This window comes from Cydia strobilella, chromosome Z (genome assembly GCF_947568885.1).
Source record: "Cydia strobilella chromosome Z, ilCydStro3.1, whole genome shotgun sequence".
NCBI lineage: Eukaryota > Metazoa > Arthropoda > Insecta > Lepidoptera > Tortricidae > Cydia > Cydia strobilella.
This window is the reverse complement of record NC_086068.1, coordinates 5,213,322-5,235,889: the sequence shown is the minus strand read 5'-3', so window position 1 is coordinate 5,235,889 and position 22,568 is coordinate 5,213,322. Positions and strand designations below refer to the sequence as shown.

The 22,568-nt window shown below is 39.3% G+C and overlaps 1 protein-coding gene across 3 annotated transcripts in view; it reads right to left on the bottom strand.

Annotated features, from left to right (window-relative positions):
- Positions 1-1,270: 1,270 nt before the first annotated feature.
- The window catches only part of LOC134754371 (Krueppel-like factor luna), a 111,051-nt gene continuing 89,753 nt past the window's right edge, over positions 1,271-22,568 (bottom strand). The window contains exons 2-8 of one of the 3 annotated variants that reach the window (XM_063690671.1): positions 18,156-18,312; positions 16,556-16,669; positions 14,797-14,907; positions 13,414-13,536; positions 12,673-12,792; positions 6,727-6,870; positions 1,271-5,532 (exon numbers count right to left, since the gene is read on the bottom strand). In XM_063690671.1, the coding sequence (XP_063546741.1) occupies positions 5,357-5,532; positions 6,727-6,870; positions 12,673-12,792; positions 13,414-13,536; positions 14,797-14,907; positions 16,556-16,669; positions 18,156-18,312 (945 nt within the window). In that variant the 3' untranslated portion in view covers positions 1,271-5,356. The remainder of the gene's footprint in view (positions 5,533-6,726; positions 6,871-12,672; positions 12,793-13,413; positions 13,537-14,796; positions 14,908-16,555; positions 16,670-18,155; positions 18,313-22,568) is intronic. The other 2 variants (XM_063690673.1, XM_063690672.1) reach the window with 2 other exon arrangements.

Here is a 22,568-nt window from a genome sequence, read left to right as displayed (position 1 = left end):
GAAACACATGTAATTTCTTCTTCGAAATCTACCTCAGTACACATAGCAGCACACGACATATTTGGTTTGTGACAGTGATAGTAGATAATCATTATCAATAATTTCTCAAACTTCTCTGGGAGTAAACAGTTTCGTTTATCACTATAAATCCATTTATGTAAACTATTAAATTATGTATACTAATATTGTCTTCGGTTCGGTTCGGTTCGGTTCGGTTCGGGTTATGTATACTAATTTTTTCTGTTTGAATATAATTTTATACAAACCAAAATTGTGAGGTTTTTTTGAAATATTATTTTTATTTGGTTTACCGTCATTTTTCTTCTATTAAGTACACAACTATCGATATCGATAAAAAATGTTTCTAACTCTAGCAAGATTGCGACAGTCTTTTGTTTTGTCTAATTGTACGTGATTTTGACAAGAGCTCTGGCGGTGAAATGGAACGTTCCTAAGGATTGTTCAATTGGGTAAAATAGGGGTTTCGGTCAGTGTATACCCATTTGTCCCCGTCGGAGCACAGCATATAATTTATTCCCATTTGGTCCCGTCTCGTGTATGACGGTGGTCACTTGGGGCGGGGACAAATGGGAATACACCATCTGGCCCGCTAACATGATGATATCACGATGACACGATGTAAAATACCTTTAATTGCCTTTACTTTAATTGCCACGTGAATTTAAAAAAAATTGAACTATTTGCCCATGGTGGAAACGAAATCTTTAAACTAATTGTGTTTTCATTAATACGGCTGATGGTATAATGTGCCTGTATAGATATTATTAGACTCTCATTCTTGGGGTGTATGTCTTACGGTTGTTTTAAAATAAAGTGCCGTCACCGAATAAGAATAATTTCGTAAAATTTACGCCGATCACGTGCGACAACAATACAGCAATCGCGCGCGAGTGACAGAGACATTATTAAAAGGTAAATGTAATAAATTATTTGACGCGGCGACGACCCTTTATAAAGAAAGGCGCTTTGCACGGAATTTCGTACATTCACCCGCCTGTACCTATCTCTATCGCTCGCGCGTAATTATATTGCTGTCTCGCCCATGACGACGGCGGTCAATAACACTGTGCGAGCGGGATTGCCATAATTATACGCGAGCGATAGAGATAGGAACAGGTGGGTGAATGTGCGGAATAGGGTTGTTGACACATACTGAATTTTATAACTAAATCTAGTTAAATAGATAGAAAATGAGTAATTTATCACAACATATTGTAAACTTAAACAATATATGGGAATAATAAAAAAATACAAGACAAAGATAAGATAAGATATTGACGGCCCAATAACGGAAAGGCTTCTAAGCAATAGCGACGTTACATGGTGACGTCACGATGTATTGCCATTTTGTTAGGAGCGTTTCGTCAGTAAAGTGCGGGTGCCAGACTTTGACTATCATTTGTGACTTTTGTATTGCTTTAAGACAATGGGTCCCATAAAGACATTAGATCCTCAAAACAAACCTGATCAACCAGTAATAAAAAAATTGTCAAATACCCTATTCCTCGTCCTAAGCGTCCTTTCTTTAGTGCATCTACTGATGGGTATTTAAAAAAAATCAAATATTTAATTAAAGGCTTAAGACACACACAAATATCTGAACACACACTCTAACGCCTTGAAAATAGAGGCGTGTTCAGATATTTGTGAGCACCTCCGCCGCTCCGATATATCTGATGATTGTACCTACCTTACGAGTCATATAGCACTGCGAACGCGTTAAATAAGTATAGAATGTAAAATCATCTTGAAACTCAACAATCAACATCTAAGCGGAGAACGAGTTATAAAGCTAACATGCTTCAAAACATGACGAAGCCAATAAATTTAAATTACAATAAAAACGAATATATAAGCGTACCTATCTAATGGGTCCGAGGGACCCTGAAGCCGTCTAGAATCAACCTGAGGCGGCGGAAAAATCCAACCCGTATTACTAGCCCGTCTGTCATGGACCAATAATAAATCTGCCGTTAAAAAACTCATCTCACTCAAACGCTATGAAAAAAGATCTTTAACATTGAGTTATTACTTTAGAGTCGCAATCGCAATCTGTAACACGCGACCAAAACGTCGTAAGCGCCGTAAAACTCATGGCGCTTACGCGTTTAGGTCGCGAGATTCGCGCTCCGCTTCTATGGTTTGATGCCAAAACGGCAGTAACTCATGGCGCAAAATACTGGTTCTCTGTGCCAGTTTATACGCAGTAATAATAGTTCAATTATCTGTAAGGAAACTTATAGTTACCTGTTTTAATCGCTTTTAAGTATTTTTCATTCGTTATCTCGAATTCATTAAGGAACAGAATGCCCTATAATCGTGTAGGAATAACATTAGAACAGGTCAATCTGTCCTATAGTAATAACGAGGAGTGAGGCTCACTATTAATACAAATTTAAATAATACTCAATAGTCTGCCTAAAAACGCTAAAGATTTTTATAACGACAGATCGTGGTCCATACTCAGCAGGATAAAGAACGGAATGAAAGAGTAGAATACAAAACAGCTTAAAGTAAACAACTATTTATATCTTAATAATAAACGTAATAAAAAATAAACATACTTTGCTTCGAATCCAGCCACTCGTCGAAATCGGTTCCAAATTACAAATATCTTTAACTAGTTTTTTTTCGTAAATGCAGTAACATTATAAAATTAAGACACTCCCTAATCTTTTGGTGTAACATATTTTTGTAATTTGAAACTATGCTGAAGTATAAAAAAGATTAACATTATACCTACATAAAAGTCTCAAACAAACATCAACCATAAGAACAGTAAAATACAAATTATTTTACCATACACTTTATCTATAAAAAATCTCCCTCAACATTAAAAATATCTTATACCTACTATATACGTTAATTTCGTACAACACACGGATCTAGACAATCGATTTGCGACTTTTAGTTTGAAGCATTAAGGTTCTTTTTCGGACGAGTGACTGTTCCGATTAAATACATCAGGTAACGAGACGTATAACTAGGGCGAATCTACGTGTTATTGCATTAATGAAAATCATATTTACAAGCCGAAGGTCGCTAAAATTCAAAAATAATCTTCAAGAAAATCTAAAAAAAATATATTTTTCGTGTATTATTCTAAAAAAAAGTATTTCAATCGAGTGTATTAAGTATTAGCTAAACTATCAGTTGACGGAATATAATTGAAAACGGGGTCAACAATTCGAAGTATTTTATAGATGGCGCCAGCAAACGTTTTACCTGTCAGTATTAATAAGTGTCAAATACTTGTTTTTTGGGAGTTTTATGGCATGAATGCTAGTCCTTTAAGCCAAATCTCATGGAACCAAACTAGACTGTAGGTAAGTATATACAAGTAGTGTAGATGCGCCCCCATCGGGGGTAAGAGAAAGAATATTCATATAAAATTTGGGCGGCATAGGATTTTTTCTCTTTCATGATGCCACCCGGTCGGTGATAAGGACAAAGCTTGGCACTATTTTGTCTTTCCTCTTATATGAATCGCAATAAGACTATCTTTCTCTATCAAAGAGTGTCAAGCCCTTGGGTAAAACCTATACTGGCGTCATGTATACTCTGTAGCATGTATTTCAAACACAATACCTGAATTGTTTTTGAAATAAATGTATGACTATGACTATAAATGTATCCATTTTGTTTTTACACATACTGTTCCTTTTACATTGGTGTGAATGCCTTTAAATTAAACCTCACTGTTATAAAAATCATGACACGTTTTTTTAAGGTTAACTTAAGGTCGGTTGCAACATCCGCACTTGACAGACTGATTAACGTCACCCGGCGCGCCGCGGCGGTTTACTATGAAACTTTCCAAACAATAAAATTTAGCGAACTCTTTAAGGATGACAAACAGTTTGGTACCTACCTAATATTTATTTGTAATATCTGTTCTGATCTCAATTTAGTTTAACCAATGTTAGTTAAGTTTACGTGCTGACGCGATCGCTTGGACAGGTCTCCACGGAAGACCAGCGTCAAGATACCTGAAGGGTATCTTGACATCAAGCTGAGGGGAGACCTTTTCAGTGACGTTTATGTTCTAGGTATATTAATAAAAGTGTATTACATTTAAGCAAAACTGTAAGCGTCCTGAATAAATTTATTTTCTTTCTTCTTTCTTTCTTTCTTTCAACCGACCCTTACTCGTCCTAATACACTATGGTACCTTCGGCCTGACGCAATGTCGGACATCTATCTGACATGCAGATTCGCCCCCTAAGCCTAACTAAAGTGACGGGCCTCGGTGGGTACTTACCCAATCTAACTCCCAGCCAAAATGTATGACTACAATCATACATACATTTTGGCTGGCGAAGGTAGCTTTACCAATAAATAATATGTCACGTAGTGAAAACATACGGGCGGGGAATTTGTGCAAATGCTTTACTTACTTTTTATTGTTATTGGGCAAAATTTTTATGAAGAAATTGGTTATCAATTATTAATATACGGCATTCAAAATAAAGATGTTAGTTTCAATAATGTTATTTAAAGCGTAATTTTATATGGAAGCGTTTTGTATTTTTTTTTATTTGACAGGAAATTGAAAAAGCATAAAAAATTTATGATCAGTCTCAAGGAGGTCAGACATTATTTCATACTAACATCTTTATTAAAACACTACCGTATTTTTGTATTTTAAATACACTACATATGCCTTAAATTAAGGCTCGTTGGACTTACTTGACTTTTATTAATGTTTCTATGATTTTACAATACTTTTAATACCTAATTGAAATATCCATCTAAGGCCTGCCTCACACTGGGCAACCCAAGGGTGACAAGTTGCCGAATAATTTACAAAAATTAATTTTAAAGTTGCGTCGTGTGAGTCGTTCAAACACGCGCGCAAACGCGTTTTGTCGCGTCGCATTTGACAACTAGTCATCCTTTGCTCCGTGTAAAGTAGGCTTTAGGGCGTCCGCTGGCTATTGCGTGTAAAATCCGCCGCACGCGTCCGCACCAGTTCGTTGCTCATACTATTTTTCGTTAACCCGCGCACCCGTTCCGTGCACCCGCGCTAGCGGACGCCCTTATACAACTAACAATACAAACCCTTATTTTATTAGTGGAAAGAAAGCATCGCACCCCCGCCCAATGATGGCACTCGCCGCTTGGCGGCATAAGCTAAACGGCAACCAAGCCGAAAGAGATTACAAAAAAGAAAAAAATTTAAAGCATAATCTGAGTGACTAACAGCGTAGCAATCTTTGGTTCGGCCCGCGATCAATTCCTCAATCACAAGCGCTCGGCTCGGCTTGCCCGCTCGGCCAATCAGAGAGGGAGCTACCTACGTGTCCTACGTCCTGATTGGCTTGTTGTTGACGGGCTACGCGTGTCGCTTGGCGTGCAGCGCGAGGTGGTCGGAGCGGCTAAAGCAGCGCTCGCAGTGGCGGCAGCGGAAGGGCTTGGCGCCCGTGTGCTTGCGATAGTGCCGGGTGAGCTCGTCGGAGCGCGCGAAACGCCATTCGCAGCCGTCCCATGAGCACTTGTAGGGTTTTTCACCTGGAATTAGTACGGTTCTTGGTTAAATATTTATTAAAATAAGTAATTTTCATTAAAATAATATCTTATAAACGGAAGTAGATGTCATATACCAAAGAAAAAGTGACTAAGCCCACCAGTGGTGGAGGCCAAATTAGAACCGGTGCCTTCAGCTATCGCGGCTAAAATTTAAGGGTCCCCGGCAAGCTCGGTTCTCCATACAAACGTAGTTCCGCTCTCATTTTAAAACGACTAGCTATATTTCTCTGAAACTTTGTAATTACAATAGGATAAGGTATATCTGTGTGTAATTAGTTTATGTAGCTTCAGATAAAATAGTTAAAAAAAATACAGCGAATTTAAGGTTTCCATACAAACCTTATTTTTGCTCTATTTCGTTTGTTTTATAAACTGGAGCTATATAAACTAATTACAGACCTAGATATACCTCATGTCATTGTATGTGCAAAGTTTAATTACAATCCAACACGTAGTTTTAAAATGAGAGCGGAACTACGTTTGTATGAAAAGGCGCAATTCGGCCGAGCTTGCCGGGGACTCTTAAATAATATCTACTATAATGTTATAGATACTAAAATTTAAGTTCTAAAGAAAATTTTGAGTTTATGATTATGGTGTCCATAATTGAGGCGCTGTGTACCTGTGTGTGTCCGTTTGTGAGCCGTCAGATGCGAGCTATTGGTGTACACTGTACACCTTGTCGCAGGCGGAAAACAAACAGGGCGCACGCTACGGCATGGATCGGCCACTGTAAGTCACTGTCCATAATCAGGTCGCTATGTACCTGTGTGTCCGTTTGTGAGCCGTCAGATGCTAACTATTGGTGTACACTGATCACCTTGTCGCAGGCGGAGAACAAACAGGGCGCACGATACGGCAGGGATCGGCCACTGTGAGACACTGTCCATAATTGTGTCGCTATGTACCTGTGTGTCCGTTTGTGGGCCTTCAGATGCGAGCTATTGGTGTACACCTTGTCGCAGGCGGGGAACAAACAGGGCGCACGATACGACATGGATCGGCCACTGTAAGTCACTGTCCATAATCAGGTCGCTATGTTACCTGTGTGTCCGTTTGTGAGCCGTCAGATGCGAGCTATTGGTGTACACCTTGTTGCAGGCGGAGAACAAACAGGGCGCACGCTATGGCAGGGATCCGCTGTGAGTCACTGTCCATAATCAGATCGCTATATACCTGTGTGTGTCCGTTTGTGGGCCTTCAGATGCGAGCTTTTGGTGTACACCTTATCGCAGGCAGGGAACTCGCAGCGGTGTACGCGGCGGCGCGGGTCAGCGTGTGAGTGGTGGCGGGGTGTGTGTCGGCGGGGCGGGCTCGGCTCTGGAAAATGGAGGTTAAACATAAATATGGTGGACCAAGTATTAAAATCAATAAAAAATAAATATTATGGTACCAAAAATTGAGTTAGCCCCACAGTAAGCTCAATTGAGGCTTGTTGTGGGTACTAGACGATGATATATATGTGACGTTTTCAACCAAAAGGTACCACATTATCGGTTGTCGATAAGATTGATTTCTAATTGAAGCTATATGGAAATAGCGCCTTACTGACAAGCGACAATAAGTACCCTTTTGGTTGAAAATGGCACATATAATGGATACATACTTTACATACTTAAATAAATACATAGACGCTGCCATGACCTTATTATGTCAACTTGTCGTAATTTTGCGTGGTGATACGGATTGTCCCGAATTGGTAGCACGAATCGTAAGCTTGCTGTTTCATATGTGCCCAAAAACCTTCTTGGTCCGCGAAATACAAATCTGCCGCTGTACCGAGAACGCGTAAAGTCTCGCACAGGAACTCTCCCACCGTCCGAAAGCTTAAAGTCATGGGCAACAGAAAGTGATGTGTTTGCAAGTCAGTGGACGGATGTGTGTCGTATGTGCTTGAGGTACTGTGAGGTGATGGATGGACGTTGAATGTTTTTTTCTTATGTACTACTTTGTCATTGCAAATGGCATGAAGAATTGTTAGCTTGGTCCGACTAGGATCTTTGGCCGGAGCCATAAATATATGCTGTATAATATGATTAAATTACATAATGAGAGGCCTTAAAACACAAGTGTGGTTTTATGAAACGAGCCTTAGCGAGTTTCATAATAGTGTAAACACGAGTGTTTTAAGGCCTATTTATGTACAGTTGCATACACTACTTTATCTACACACATATCATAAATACTTAAGATGGGTTCAGAAGCCGTAGGGAAAGGACCTGCATTGCTACTAGTGCTATCTATAAAATATCTAGACTATAGATATTAAAATAATGAAATTAAAAAAAATTGAACTAATACAGAAACTACTAATATCTTCAACTAAAATGTAAATTACAAACAACTTTTCAGAATTCTACTTTCGTAAAAGCAAAAAACAAATGACAACAGTAATGGCGGCAATTCGATCCTCCGTCAAAACGAATGGTTTTTTTTTTAATTATAGACAAACGAATGAAATATTCTCGTGTCACTCGAGATCAAATGTCGTGCGGTTTACATTTAAAAAAAACATAGTGAATTGACGTTTCGTATCGATAACTGTTTTAATATCTATGGATACTAGAATAGAGACCCACTTGAGTTCCGACAGCTGTTCCAAATTTAAACTCATAACATTACAAAAATCTATAATGTAATAAATAACATTAAAGTACAGATTTTACCTACTACCACAGATAAGAAAGTTCTCATAGTAAAATTGGTTGTAATAATGCTGGTCATTTTCTACGGTTTCTGAACGCATTTTACACCACTAACAATATGAGCCTAGATAAATAGTATTACCTTATTTCAGTTCAAATTACAGTGCATAATTAATACGTACTAATTACGCGTGACTATCTCAATATTACATATTATCCCACTGATTGTTCATAACCTGGGGACGAATTCGACTCGTAAAATGGGAGTTAGTGAAATGACGGCCGTTTTTTAACCAACTACCAACTACGGAGCTCCGAGTTTTGTTTGTAAGTGCGTAAGTATATACCTACATCATCATCATTATATCAGCCAGAGGTCGTCCACTGCTGGACATAGGCCTCCCCCAAAGAGTGCCACAATGACCGGTCTTGCGCCACCCACATCAAGCGGACTCCCGCGACCATTACCAGGTCATTAGTCCACCAGATTTATTAAATAATTTTAAATAACTGCTATCTATGTTTTTCCAATAATTATCTTACTTTATTTCATTCATGGTGTGAAATAATTTATTTTAATTACAGTCAAATACCGTATTATATTGCTTTTTTTAGCCAGATCCTTAAACAAATTCAAATGAAGTTAGCCCTCCATTACAATATATCGTCGCTATACTTAACCTCATATCTGCAACAATCATTTGATGGAAATGTCGCTTTTCTTTCATTCGGAATACGGGTGTTTTTGTCATCAAATGAGTGTTGCAGATACGAGGTTGAGTAAGTATAGCGGCGATATGTGCTATCAGGGATCGAATACCGGTATATTTTTCATACAAGTTAACCGGTATTCAATTTCGGTATCTCGTTTGTTTGTGTATATATTTTTCCATTTCAGGTAATCTGATAACTCATTGTCCTTACCTAAATACCATTGTACAATATCAAAGAAATATTTCGAATGCTACGTGATATTTTGATTTTAAGTTATTACCGGTAACGATCCCTGTGTGCTATACTGCGAGCTGTACAATAACAAAGTCGAATCGCGTCATTAATTCAGTTCAATGGGCACATACATCGATAATTGTATAATTACATTAATTACTATAGGTACTCTATTATCCGATAGCTACTAAATGTAATTACAGGTTTAACCCTTAAATTGGTAGTGTGCATCACCGTGTACTTACGTTAGTTAGTATAAAATCCTGTCATCAAATCTACTTTCTTAAGGCGGTTCCCTGAGCCAGAAGGCGAAAAATCTCCTTATATGATCATGTTTTTCTAAGAGGCGTTGATATTCGTAGACGTGGAAAAAATATATGTAGTTCTTGACTATATTATCTTTAACAACATAGCTTCCGATACACGAATTATGACACTTCGCTCGATACAATTAATTCCCAAAGTAACCTCTAACTCGGACTTTTAATCCTACTTCACTCGGTTGTTTATTATGTGATACTATAAACAAAAAAAGAAGAAAAATCAATCTTAACGTAAATAGTAATTTCATAGCTTTAGAATTTCGATATTGTAAGGTAACGTTTTTAAAATAAATAAAAACCGACAAAATTCGATCAAAATTGACACTTGGCGCGTATGTTCTTTCCCGTTCTTTCTTGCGAAATGTGACAAAGACAGCGGCAAACCGATGGAACGGCCTTAAACGTTTATTATCAAAAATAACTAAATAATTTGGTTATAATAGAAAAAATATAAGACATGGCGAAAATTTCAAATTAACGTCACAGTTTAAAATTAGTTCGTCGGCGCTTGCCATTATTGTCCGCGCGCCAATTCCGTGCATTCGGAGGTCGAGGAAGTGGGGGGGTGTGCGCCGCGCCCGTGCGTACAAAATGACACCACTCTGTCATGACGCCCAACATTCCTAATATTCCTCAGCCGTGCACGGAATTCGCGCGCGGACAGTAACTCGGGTTAAGTTTTATTAGTTTCGCAATTTTTCTGTATGCAAGTTATGCTGATTATGTTTTGTGTTTTATAAGAAAATAGTAAAGTATATGAATAACTGGTCATATTGTGCATAAGGCATAACCATAACGATACCCAATGGTAAATTGGGATGTAATACCACGGTTACCGTTGCCAAGTTTGTAAAGAAGTACTTACATTCAACAACGGTAACCACCGTGTACGTTACCAACAACACGGTAAATTACTTGGTGATGATGATGATGATGATGATGGGAAATTACTTGGAACAAATGTCGGTAACCACGGTGTACACAATACCAAAGATAGATATAACTCCGTAATAGATGGATACAGTCTAAGGAAAAAACGTGCCTCGAAAATCACTAAAATTTGATTCTCGATCAGATAAAAATGAAGATTTATAAAAATTCGTTAAAATGTATTGAAATATGGATAAATGATTTTTTTATTTGCATTAATTATTTTTATATGATTTTGAGCCATGTTCACCATGCCACTAGCTTTGGCCTACTCTCGTATAGAGGGCGTTGACGGTTTCGTTTGCTATTTATAATTTTAACGCATACCAGTGAAAGAACATGGGTCAAAATCATACAAAAATAGTTAATGCAAATAAAAAAATCACATCCATATTTTAATACATTTTAACGAATTTTTATAAATCTTCATTTTTAGTTTTAAAGTGTGTCGATAGATGGCAGTGAATAGTGAATTTACAGTGGTTACAAAATTTACTATGACAGTACCGCTCTATTTTATTATATCTTTTTTGACAATACTAACTTATCTGTACTTTACTTTTGTTTTGAATATAACGATTTTACATGTCCTTGTTAATTTTAAATATTTTTAAACAGTATGCATTTCTTTCTTTGTCTGTAGTGCTTAACACAAAGTTGATCGCATAAGATTTTAGCTTGAATTCCGGTAAAAAAATGCATGTTCTTGTGATGTTTCTGATTAGAATGAGGAAATTATCTCACACGCACTCACACAATTATATTCAGTGAGGCCGCCGTACGTTTGTATCGCTGTGCTCCAGCGTCCTCTCAGTTTGTACAGCCACTCTCAGCTTGTACATTTAAGTGTAAAAAATATACATGTACTACATGTACATGTTTGACGACCGGTTTGGCCGAGTGGGTAGTGACCCTGCCTGTGAAGCCGATGGTCCTGGGTTCGAATCCCGGTAAGGGCATTTATTTGTGTGATGAGCACAGATATTTGTTCCTGAGTCATGGGTGTTTTCTCTGTATTTAAGTATTTATATATTATATATATCGTTGTCTGAGTACCCATAACACAAGCCTCCTTGTGTTTACCGTGGGACTTAGTCAATCTGTGTAAGAATGTCCTTAATATTTAATATTTATTTAATATACAACTACCATCACCACCTCACCGGTGGTCTTGGTCACGTCTCGTTTTCTTTAGTGTATGATATGAATATCTATTTCAGTTTATAATATTTCCAATAGTTCTTAATTCGCTGACATAACAGCTATGGGACATATTTTTGAGGTACTTAAAACCTAGGGAGGTTTTGGGATACTGAGCAACTTTTATTATGAGACCAACCACGAAATCGCGAATTTTTTTTACCCTGCCATAGAAAATGGACCAGCCAAAATGTTTGAAACAGTCAATTTTTTTTTGCGATTTCGGGTTTGGTCCCATAGTAAAAGTGCATTCCCGCTGCCCCCTGGCAACTTTTTTTTAGCCACCCTGTATACATACATGAAAATCCGCCGACGGCTGGTTTTTGGACTGTCCGGATTAACGAGGTCCTACTGTAGGTTCTTTACATTCTTTAGGTTCAGGTTTATTAGACGTTACCTCGGCGTTAGGGCTTACGGACCAACTAACGGAAGCACTAGGCCTAATATTTAATGATAACTTTGCACAATTCAAAACAAACGGTTAAAAAATAAAAACATCCAGTATTAATTGCTTTAAAAACTTGGTTATTCTCGCCAATCCATTAAACGATACGAACTCATTTAATAAAACACATATACAAGAAATTAACAAAGCAAAAAAGAACCCATAAAAATAAGTGGACAACAAACATTAAAGCACATAGAAAACATCAAACAGGCTGGACAAGTGACTCGGTTACATCCTTGACAACCAGAAAGACACGAACGCTTTATCCCGTCCTTATCGACTAAGTCCATTATACCTTAGAGAGATTCCTTGAATAGGACCAACTAGGCATAATTTATTTTTCACTTGCACAAATATAAAAAAGCTCAAAGCAGAAACAAATCTATTAAAATCAACAGACAAAAAAAGATTATATAAACAGAAATCATAAAATGTAATACATCAAATACCACATAGAAATTTTGATTATCGAATCGCAAGACAGAGTTCGTCTAGGCGTACAGTACAGATACGAACCAACTAGGCCTAACGCTGTCTTCACATAGGATCCAGCACGCCGCTCCAGCGCGCGAGCGGGACATCGCTATACACGTCGTTGTCTCGCTCACACACCTGGCCTCTAACTGACCTCTAGCTTCATCCGAGTCGCTGATTGGCTCGTCCTTCCCAGCGGGCGCCGTGAACAGAGCGGGCCGAGTCGGCGACGGCGATATCGCCCACTCCGCCCATCCGGTTTTCCGAATTGAACCTGTCGCCGAATGTCGGACACTTATCGTACGGTGATATACGAGGCCGAGACTTGAGAGGCCGAGAATCAAAGCTCGCAAAGAATTTAATAAAGGTGTGTCCACATTTTTACGAGACTGAGTGACGCGCCAAGATGGCTTATGAGTTGTACTGATTCTGCCTATTACAGCTAGGCCAGGTAAAATTGTAAAAAATTTGAATTGTAAAAATCGGATTGCAGGCCTCTAAACAAGAGACGACACATGCTGCAAGAGTAAATATTGCCTGTCTGGATTCTGGGCTAGTAAGTAGGCAAGTGTTGCCTGAGATTTGAACATCGAACGCGAAATATAAAAAATGTAAATGGCCTTAGATAGGTTACTGCTATTGTCCATTAATTAGGCCTAAACAAACCCTGTACCACTGCAATCACAAAACCTAAATTAACTAGCGAGGCCTATGACTAGGTCTTACAGGTATTAACCAGGCCTACGGCTATATGTCAGCGTACCTTTGACCCCGTCTGAACAGCATGGGCCGCGGCGGCGACGCGGATAGTACGACGACACCAAAATGAACTAGAGAAGAAGACTGTGTTCTATAACCTATACGGGACAGCGAGGCCTCAGGTTGATCAGCGTACCTTTGGCCTCGTCCGAGTCACTGGGCTCTTCCTTGACGCTTGCGGCGAACAGCGCGGGCCGCGGCGGCGACGCAGATAACGTCCAGTCTTTTTTGCCCCAACTGCTTTTCCGGGATATCGAACCTGTGGGCGTGTGATGGATGACGTTATCCATGTGATAAAATAATCATCATTTTACCGCACGATTAAAGATACACACTGCAGCAGTCACGTAGATAAGTGCTATCATGTCTGTACTAGTTTTCGATTATCGTTCGGTAAGGATAAAGGAGCTATAATAGTTAGATCTATACGATATAGGCAAAGGAACCGGCAATATCCATTCCATTTTAATAATATTATTAGAATTCAATAGGTATCATCTTATTAATTTGAAACAAAAAAGGTTATCGTGTGCCTTCCTTATATAATCGGGATTCAACCGTAATATAATCTAAACAATATATGTAGTTAAAATTACATTAATTTCCGCCGAGTCTTTAATTGGTATTGGATCGACGCTTAAAGATTCGTTTACATGTTTTATTTTTTGGGTCCTCGCGGCTTACGGACTTTACAACTCGGAGTCTACATCTATGTTAGCTCAAATCCATAATAATTGTGAGCATCCACCACAGCTGAGCGAGGAGCGCTGTGCAAGCAAAAATCCACCCATAGAAACACGGAAAATTGGTGCCAATCAATGGCAACGCAGTCTCGCACTACCTATAGCGGTTATTCCTTCTAAGCCAACGGCGTGATGAGGCCTAGAACTCTACAAAATCTTCTCGTAGCATACAATTCGCTTGGCGGCACTACGGCCTAAATAAAGCATACTCGTATATACTATTCTACAGGGCCTATGACCCCTCCTTCTTTCTACAAAACATTTTTTCTATAAAAACAATTTCTGCGATTCAAAAATTATCAGAAAAATGATGAAGCATAAAAAACTTACACAGCCGAAACGTATGCTTTTGTAGAAGGGAGAACAGTGAAATCTTCCTAATATTCGCTCTGCGGTTAAGGCTAGAATACTTGTGGTCTCAGTGGGCGAGCGACCAGTGCAGCGTTGCGTCAAGCCTCCCGTAAGTCCCGTACAAAAGCATTTAATTACGCATATATTACCTACATTGTTTCAACGTTTCAAGTTGATGATTATTTTACTAAGCATTTTTCACATCCATTGTAACAGAAAAAAAAACTCGTATAGTGCAAATCTTCAGAAAATCGCGTTTGTACTGGACAACGGTAGACAATTTCGTCCAAAGGAGTTGAGCAGCATGCACTGAGCCCGCTCACGTACGTTTGCACTTATATAACACGGACAAGGCTGGTTGCGCGTTCAATCAGTTTGCTCCCTACGAGGCCGAAGGACTATCGAGGCCGAAGTTCGACGCTTACCTCTAGGCTCGTCCGAATCGCTGGGAGGTTCCTCCTTGACGGCAGTGACGGTGAACAGAGCTGGTGGTGTGGGAGACGGTGATGCCACCGTCCAGTCAGGTTGTATTGTGCCTGTAAAGAAGGTAATGGTTTAGGACAAGCGCAGACGTTTCTCTATAAGAAATCATGTAGTACTTTTAATTGAAGACCGGATATAAAAGTAAAGCAATTAGCATAAAACAATATTTATCGATAGCATTACGGCCTCTACGCATTAGCAGTGCTATTACAAAAAATATTCCCATCGTCAACATTAAAAAGCAAATAACATAAGTAAAGGAGAGATCTCAAACACGCAACTTTCCTAACGATCCGTTATTCCCATAGTAATGTGTAAATTAAAAATAACTAAGAAGATAAGTACAATAAGAGAAACCGATCTAAAGAGAAATCGTGTCGAATGCATCTATCGCTCAGTAGAATTCTAGGTTGCATATTTTTAATTACAGTAGGGCCTCGCTAATAATCTGCGACCTCACAAATCCGGTCATCCCTTTAATCCAGACAGTCTCGACGCCGCCGTCAGCGCCAAACCCAAACTTACCCCCAGTACTTTACGAGTCATGTAAGTTCCGTATGTGGAGTGCCTGATTTGCGTTAAGACCAACAATTTTGCATACCACGTCCTGACTAAAGGTCCCTACCTGGAATATTGTCGTTTTGAAATAAAAATCATTCTGATCAATAGACTACGCCCTTGTATATACACAACTGCCGTCGCCCGCGGATCAGTGTAGAATCACAAAATAAATAGACATTTTTCTAAACCCCCTAATTCTACTTCCCTTTCAACAGGACATACATACGAGTAATACTAGTGATGGGATAATAAAGAATCGATAACAACTATTTTAATCGACAAAATATTTTATATGCAGTAGTCAGACTTTTAGAGCAGGTAATTCTCAATAAAGATGTCATTGACTTGAATTTTTCGTATCAATAAAGTGTCGTATCGACGCGGAGACTTGTGAATTGCGCAGCGCTATGGTCAACTAAAGTGTTGCGTACGTTTTTCGGTCTGGTACCTACAGTGTGGAGAGGTGCGACCAAACAGTACCCGTATCCTAGCAAAGAAAAGACGTTAACCTTTAGTACGTTACACAAAAAGAATTTGTGGTAAAATTTAAGATGCTGGTATGTAAAATTCTGATAGTTTATTTAGCTGTTCTACATAATATATCCCTAACGAACCAATTTAGAACGTATTTACCAATCTCGCAAGCCAATTTAGTCTCAGCCACATTTGGTGGATATCCCAGCATCTGCATACAGTCAAGGTCAAAATACTCGTAGTCAAAATACGCAACGAAAATGGGCCACTGTGCGGAGAATTCTATACAAAATACAGACTGACCTGTTTGCATTGCACGTGTGTGAACGTGGACAAAACGTCAACAATACTTTTTAGACTAGATAATATTTGTGTCCTTGCCAGTTCAATGAAGTCCTTTTTCGCAAATAGGGTAGGTTTTTATTGTTTCTTCTTTATTATAATTGTTTATCCAAGAAACTGTTACCTTTGTAAAAGGTTACAAAATTTTCGTTTCTTAAAGATGGATAGATGTCAAAAATTTATTACCTGCATATTTAGCGGAATACAATACGGTTGATTATTGTTCCTTTACAGAAAATATGTATTTTTTTGTTTCTCTAATAAGTCCTACTAATACCTTGACCATGACCGTATTGACGAGGCCTAAAACAGATGAAGGGTTACCTTTCGAGTCCTCCGTGTCACTTAGTGGCTCGCATTTCTCGGGAAGTGGGAAGAGAAGTGGTGGCAGCGGGGAGGCCAGAGTCCAACCTCGGATCTCCTCGAGGGGTGGCGGACCTAAAGCCGGATTGACATTTAGTTACCTAGTATAGGCCTTTATTAATACTATCGAGGCTTCCCTTCCCTTAGCCGCTCCTTTCCAGCGCTAGCAATCATTTAAAAATGGTAATGGTAATTTTGTTTTTATCGTCAGTATATAAATGAGTGCCCCCGCTAAGTCCCTAATACCTATGTATTCTGCTGCGCTATAAGTTAGTTACTCATTTCCGCTCCAGTTTATCGCACCTACTATACTAATTGAAAAGGTCTATAAAGATGAGATGGCCTACCTAGCGGGTTTTGACAATCGCGTTATGAAGGCCTGTGTGTCTCTTCACCTCAGTGTTAAATAGGAGGCCTTCAAGAGCTTAGTACGCGTCTCAACCCGTATTCATGGTTGCTTTACTCGTTTAGACGACATGAAAGCTAAACTTGGCAAACCAACAAAATATCGATGAACTACTGACTAGTCTCAATACCAAACCCTAAAAAAGGCAAGGCTTTTGCGTAAGCTGTGTTTTTACATTTCAGAAACTACTCGTGAAATGATAGACCATTTTGTAATCGAACAATAAGTTTACTATGTATCTGTAAATAAAAACACACTAATGAAACTTATGAAATCGCCTACATTTGGCAATCCAACAAATAATATGACTACTAAAGATAAGTGACATACAAAGGCTTGCAAAAAAGCGCTCTATCTATATCTAACTATTTTATACATCGTCTTTTAGTACTTACAACAGTCACAACACGAGTCATATTGAGCTTACAGTGGGGCTAGGTAGATTTGTGTAAGATTGTCCATTATTCTTTTTTTAAAACCCGTTCTGACCATAAATCAGCTATCTTAAAGTTAAATTTTATAATTGTCTGAAATGGTTATAAACATTTTCAAATACGGTGACGTGACGGTGGCAAACAAGCGTCTGAAACTGGTAAAGCAATCTATGGGGGTTAACAATTTTAGTGAAGTTACACGCGCGTTGCCGACCTTTTGAGCATACAAAGACTCACTTGACAGGTTAAGACGAAAGGGGTAGAAGTCACGTGACCGCTTTTCTATACAAACGAAGTCCCCATTTTCCTCTAAAAAACGCAATTTAATGTATTATTAACCACAGCTATGCACAGCTTCGTTAGATTTTTTTAGCTTTTAAAAATTGTATGGGATTTGTTTTTAGCATCTACCTCTTATAATAATCAAAAAATCTGAATAAGTCAAACGATGGAGCTTTATAGCTTTGGTTAATATACAACTGGAGGAATGGGGACTACGTTTGTATGGAGAAGCGGTCGTCCACTATCCTCTTAAGAACTGGAACAAATACAGACCCCTCATACAGTAGCCATCAGATATGTAACAGCGCCCAAGGTGATAAAAAAGATGAACATGCAAAGGACGTATTGATAAAAGTCTGTTTAGATATTTGTATATACTGCCAACACAGTGCATCTTTGAAAGTAAAGCGCGAGGCCTAAATCCGCGAGGCCTACGTACCTTTCTCCTCTGTGTCGCTGGGAGGCTCGCTCTTCACCGCGGCCATGAACAGCGGAGGGGGCGAAGGGGGAGAGATGGGGGACCTCGCCCACTCCTCTTCGGAGCGGCGTTTGCTGCGGGGCTCCTCGCGGAGGTACCTCTCCATTTCGTAGCATGTCTGAAATGTGGGATGGTTTGTTAAGGGTTTTTATAAGTTAGTTAACTTCTCGAGTCCCAAGCATAGGCAACGTAAAAACCTGTAATCTAGGGTATAGTTTACGAGGCCTTAAACTAGCATCTGTGTTAACTCAAATTCAGTGTTCGCTTGCACAAATGGGACCCGAGGAGATCAACGTCCAAAATACTGCGGCCATAGCACGGTCGCATTTTTATCACCTGTCACGATGCCTGCCACGTTCTAACAAGTATGTAAGTGCGAAAGTGACAGGCATAGCGACAGGCGATAAAAATGGAACCATGCTGCCACCGCTGGACATAATCCTTTGCATTTTTTCCTAACCAGAACGACGATTCTAATTTAACTATATGCTATGGCTTTGAACTGGTTTAGATACGACCTTGACGATCGTCTAGTTGATTGGCGCGCATCTCACTCACGTCTCTCACTTCATTTCGCATGCACAAATCAGCGTGAGTGATCAAGGTCGTATCAAAATAAGATCAAACCCGTAACAAGTTAATATTGTCTTCGGTTACCGCGATAGTTACTCATGAAATAAAACTATGAATTCAATCAGATATCGCGTATATGTTTGCCTAAGCTGAAACGGAGACTATCGCTAACGCTCTGTCAATTATCGGCTTGTTAGAATGACAGACAAATTTGATGATTTAATTGCATTACAATATCCTTTTCAAATTGTGTAACCAACATTGTCTTTGCCACCACGGATTAAAACTAAATCCCGGCCACAGGACACCGCACCGTATAGCGTGACTCAACAAACACCCTCGACCTCAACTACTCTCGACCTTAACCCCATTACACAAAGCTCTCTCGAACCGCAAAAAGAACTTTGCTTAAGCGCAAAGTTACCACTACAGTCTTGTCAATGGGAATGGAACCTTATGTTAACATAGCAAGGTCGTCATTTTATTGTATTGCGTGTACCGTTAGGTGTATGCCCTATTTGGTACTATAAAACCTTGGAGGCGTACGTTGAACTATCAAAATCCACTATTGTTTTGTTAAGTTCTGGTGGGTGAGTTCGGGTAAAGTGGGATAAAAAGTTGTTTTTGTTTTAGAATTTGAGAGGAAATGCAGTGTTTACACAATTGCGACAATGGGAATCATGTTTTTGAGCATAATTTTTGTCCAATACAATAAAAATGTGCACACTACATAAATAAAAATACAGAAATTGAGAAAATCTTAAAAAATAATATAGTTACATGTAAGAAATCCGCAACGCAGGCTTCGTCTGGTAGCTACAAATGCAAATCAGCAACATGCTTCGTCCCAAAAATATCAATGATGATATCCGCAACAGGCCTCGTAATTTTTTTGCTTAAATTAACATTAGTTAAATAAAATCATTTTTGTTACTAAAATGTGTTATAGTATGAATTTTCTCAAATGATTTTCACGCCTAAGATCCTAATCTGTTAATCAAAAGCCATTGTTTCTGTTAAGCAAGCGGTGGGCTACCGTGTCTGAGCGCGTGCCAAAGCAACAATTTCGTTTAAATCGCGGCTGTATCGTGGCGATTTTAAGGTTTGAAAACTCAAGGACGTTTTGAAAACTCAAAATCCCATACAAAATGACACTTAAGCAAACGCTGCCGAATTTAATTTACACTAGGGGTACAGACATTATGAAAATGCTATAATACGAGTAACTATAATGTTAAGGGGCCCACTGACTATCAGTCCGCCGGACGATATCGGCCTGTCAGTTGTTAGGAACTGTAAAATGTTTGTTCTAATTGAGAGGCCGACATCGTCCGGCGGACTTATAGTCAGTTGGCCCCTTAAAGGGGTCCACTGACTATCAGTCCGCCGGACGATATCGGCCTGTCAGTTGTTCGGAACTGTCAAATTTTTGTTCTAACTGACAGGCCGGGCGGACTGATTGTCAGTTGGCCCCTTAAGACGGTCTACAAGCTCTTCCATCGATTTGGAACTATGTGTAAGGGTCAAATCTTGCAAGTTAAATTTGACCCACTTCCCGGTTTCCGATGAAGCTGTAAATTGTATACATATGTAAGTGGTGTGACAATGCAATATTATGGTACCATCGAGCTGATCTGATGATGGAGACAGGTGTTGGCCATAGGAACTCTGTGATAAAACAACGCAACCGAATTGTGTTTGGGGTTTTTAGAATTGTCTCGATGAGTATTAGTTGCCTGTGAAAAAAAATTACAGTCAGCGGAAAAAGCTTGTACCAAAAATAAAATGTTTGCTAAAAACTTATTACTCCTGCCTTTGTACACATACTCCACTTACTGAAGGTACAGTAGAAGGAGCGAAGCTTCCTTTTTGACTGTCTGAGCGACATACGTAATTCGAAAAAGGGGTATCTCTTCCCTGCTAGGAGGGATCAAAGTGGCACTTTTCTTCCCTGCTAGGAGGGATCAAAGCAACACATTTCTGTTCTAGGACACTATTTTTACATCTTTTTGCACATTATTTTTTAGCTTAAATAATATTCTTAAACATCATACAGTTTGGCAAAAAAGAGTAGAAATTGTAAAGTGGCAACCCGTAGTGTCGTCCCGTTTTTCTTAGATTGATTTGATAGGGACGACACTACAGTGTTGCCAGTTACTAATTTCTACTCTTTTTTGCCAGACTGTAATTACCTTATAGGTGATGTGAAAAGCAGTATGTGTCACATGGTAGCAAAATTATTTACATCTTGGGCGTAACACACACTTGAATCCCTCACTACGCTCAGATTCCACGTTAGAATCCCTCGCTTCGTTTAGGATTCAATGTACGCCCCCGCCGTAAATATGTCATTTTGCTCCCTTGTGACACAATCTACTATTATAATTAAGGCTGTCGTCTCGTAATTGACCATATACTGGACAACAATGTATACATATGAAAACTGACTAATTTTGGTTATAATATAGTATATATATTAAACTATCATCTCGCACAGCAAGAAGAGCAAAACAATCGCAAGGCGGGCATTTAAAATACAAACGCAATAAATAGCAATATAATATATGTAGGCGTATAATAAAGGTAGGGACTCTTTACGGCCCGGCCACGACATCGCGCGGCGGCGGCAGCGGCGAGCGGCGGCCATTAGGTGGGAACGAATGGTCCGATCGCTGTGTCTCGCTCCAACCTATGGCCGCCGCTCGCCGCTGCCGCCGCCGCGGTCGTAGGATGGCCCAAAACTCAACGAAATTGCGTTGTTTATTTGTGTACAAAATCAATTTTCAGCTTACTCCAACACACTTATACCTATGCATATAAATTATAGTTAAACTGACATATTTCGGTAGCACACAGGCATCAATGGGGTAAGCAACTGTCGAAGGGCATAGATGGCGCCATCATAGCTTGGCCGTTTCTCTAGTTTTGTTCTATGGGATTTGGCTTAAAGAGCTCGCATCCAGGTCATAAAATGCCAAAAACATAACAAGAATTTGACACATAGAGATTGACAGAGCATGCTATGCTGGCGCCATCTGTAAAATACTTCGACCAGCCAACCCTATTAAAATAAGTCTAATAAAAGTTCTATATTTTTGCCATTCACCCGTGAGTATAATCACATTAATAATAGAATCACGTACGTGTCCACATATTTATGAGCAAGTAAACAATATGAGTGGAAAACCCGTGGGAGGGAAAGCGCGTGCACGGAGAAAAGTGGTTTAGAAAACAAACCTTACGTAGAATCTATGGCCGTAACTTTTTCTTTAATAGATTACCTATGGATAAAATAAGATTTTTGCAAAAAAAAAAATTTTATCGCTGACTATGTACTTTTCTTTCTTTTCTTTCTTTTCTTTCAACAGGCAACTAATACTCATTGAGGCATTTTCCGAATCTGTCGCTGGACACCCGTAGGGTCAACCTTCCAGGCCGAGCACATGATTGGCGCGACAGTATCTCGCCGCGAGATAGACTACCCGTCTTCTACTAACTATATGAATTAAGGGGGGACGGGTAGTCTATATCGCGGCGAGATATTCTCGCGCCAATCATGTGCTAGCCCGGCTGAATATGGGGCATTTTCTATAAAAAGGGACCTTACTGTCGATGACGCTTACGCCGCACAGCATCGCGCGGCATTCTATTTATATCGGAGCATCGTTTATAATGGCGTAAGCGCCATCGACAATAAGGTCCCTTTTTATAGAAAATACCACATATAGTTTGTACCTAAACCAGTACCCCTACTTTAAATTTCACGATACCGTGACCGATTTGCGACCGTCACTCGGTTTA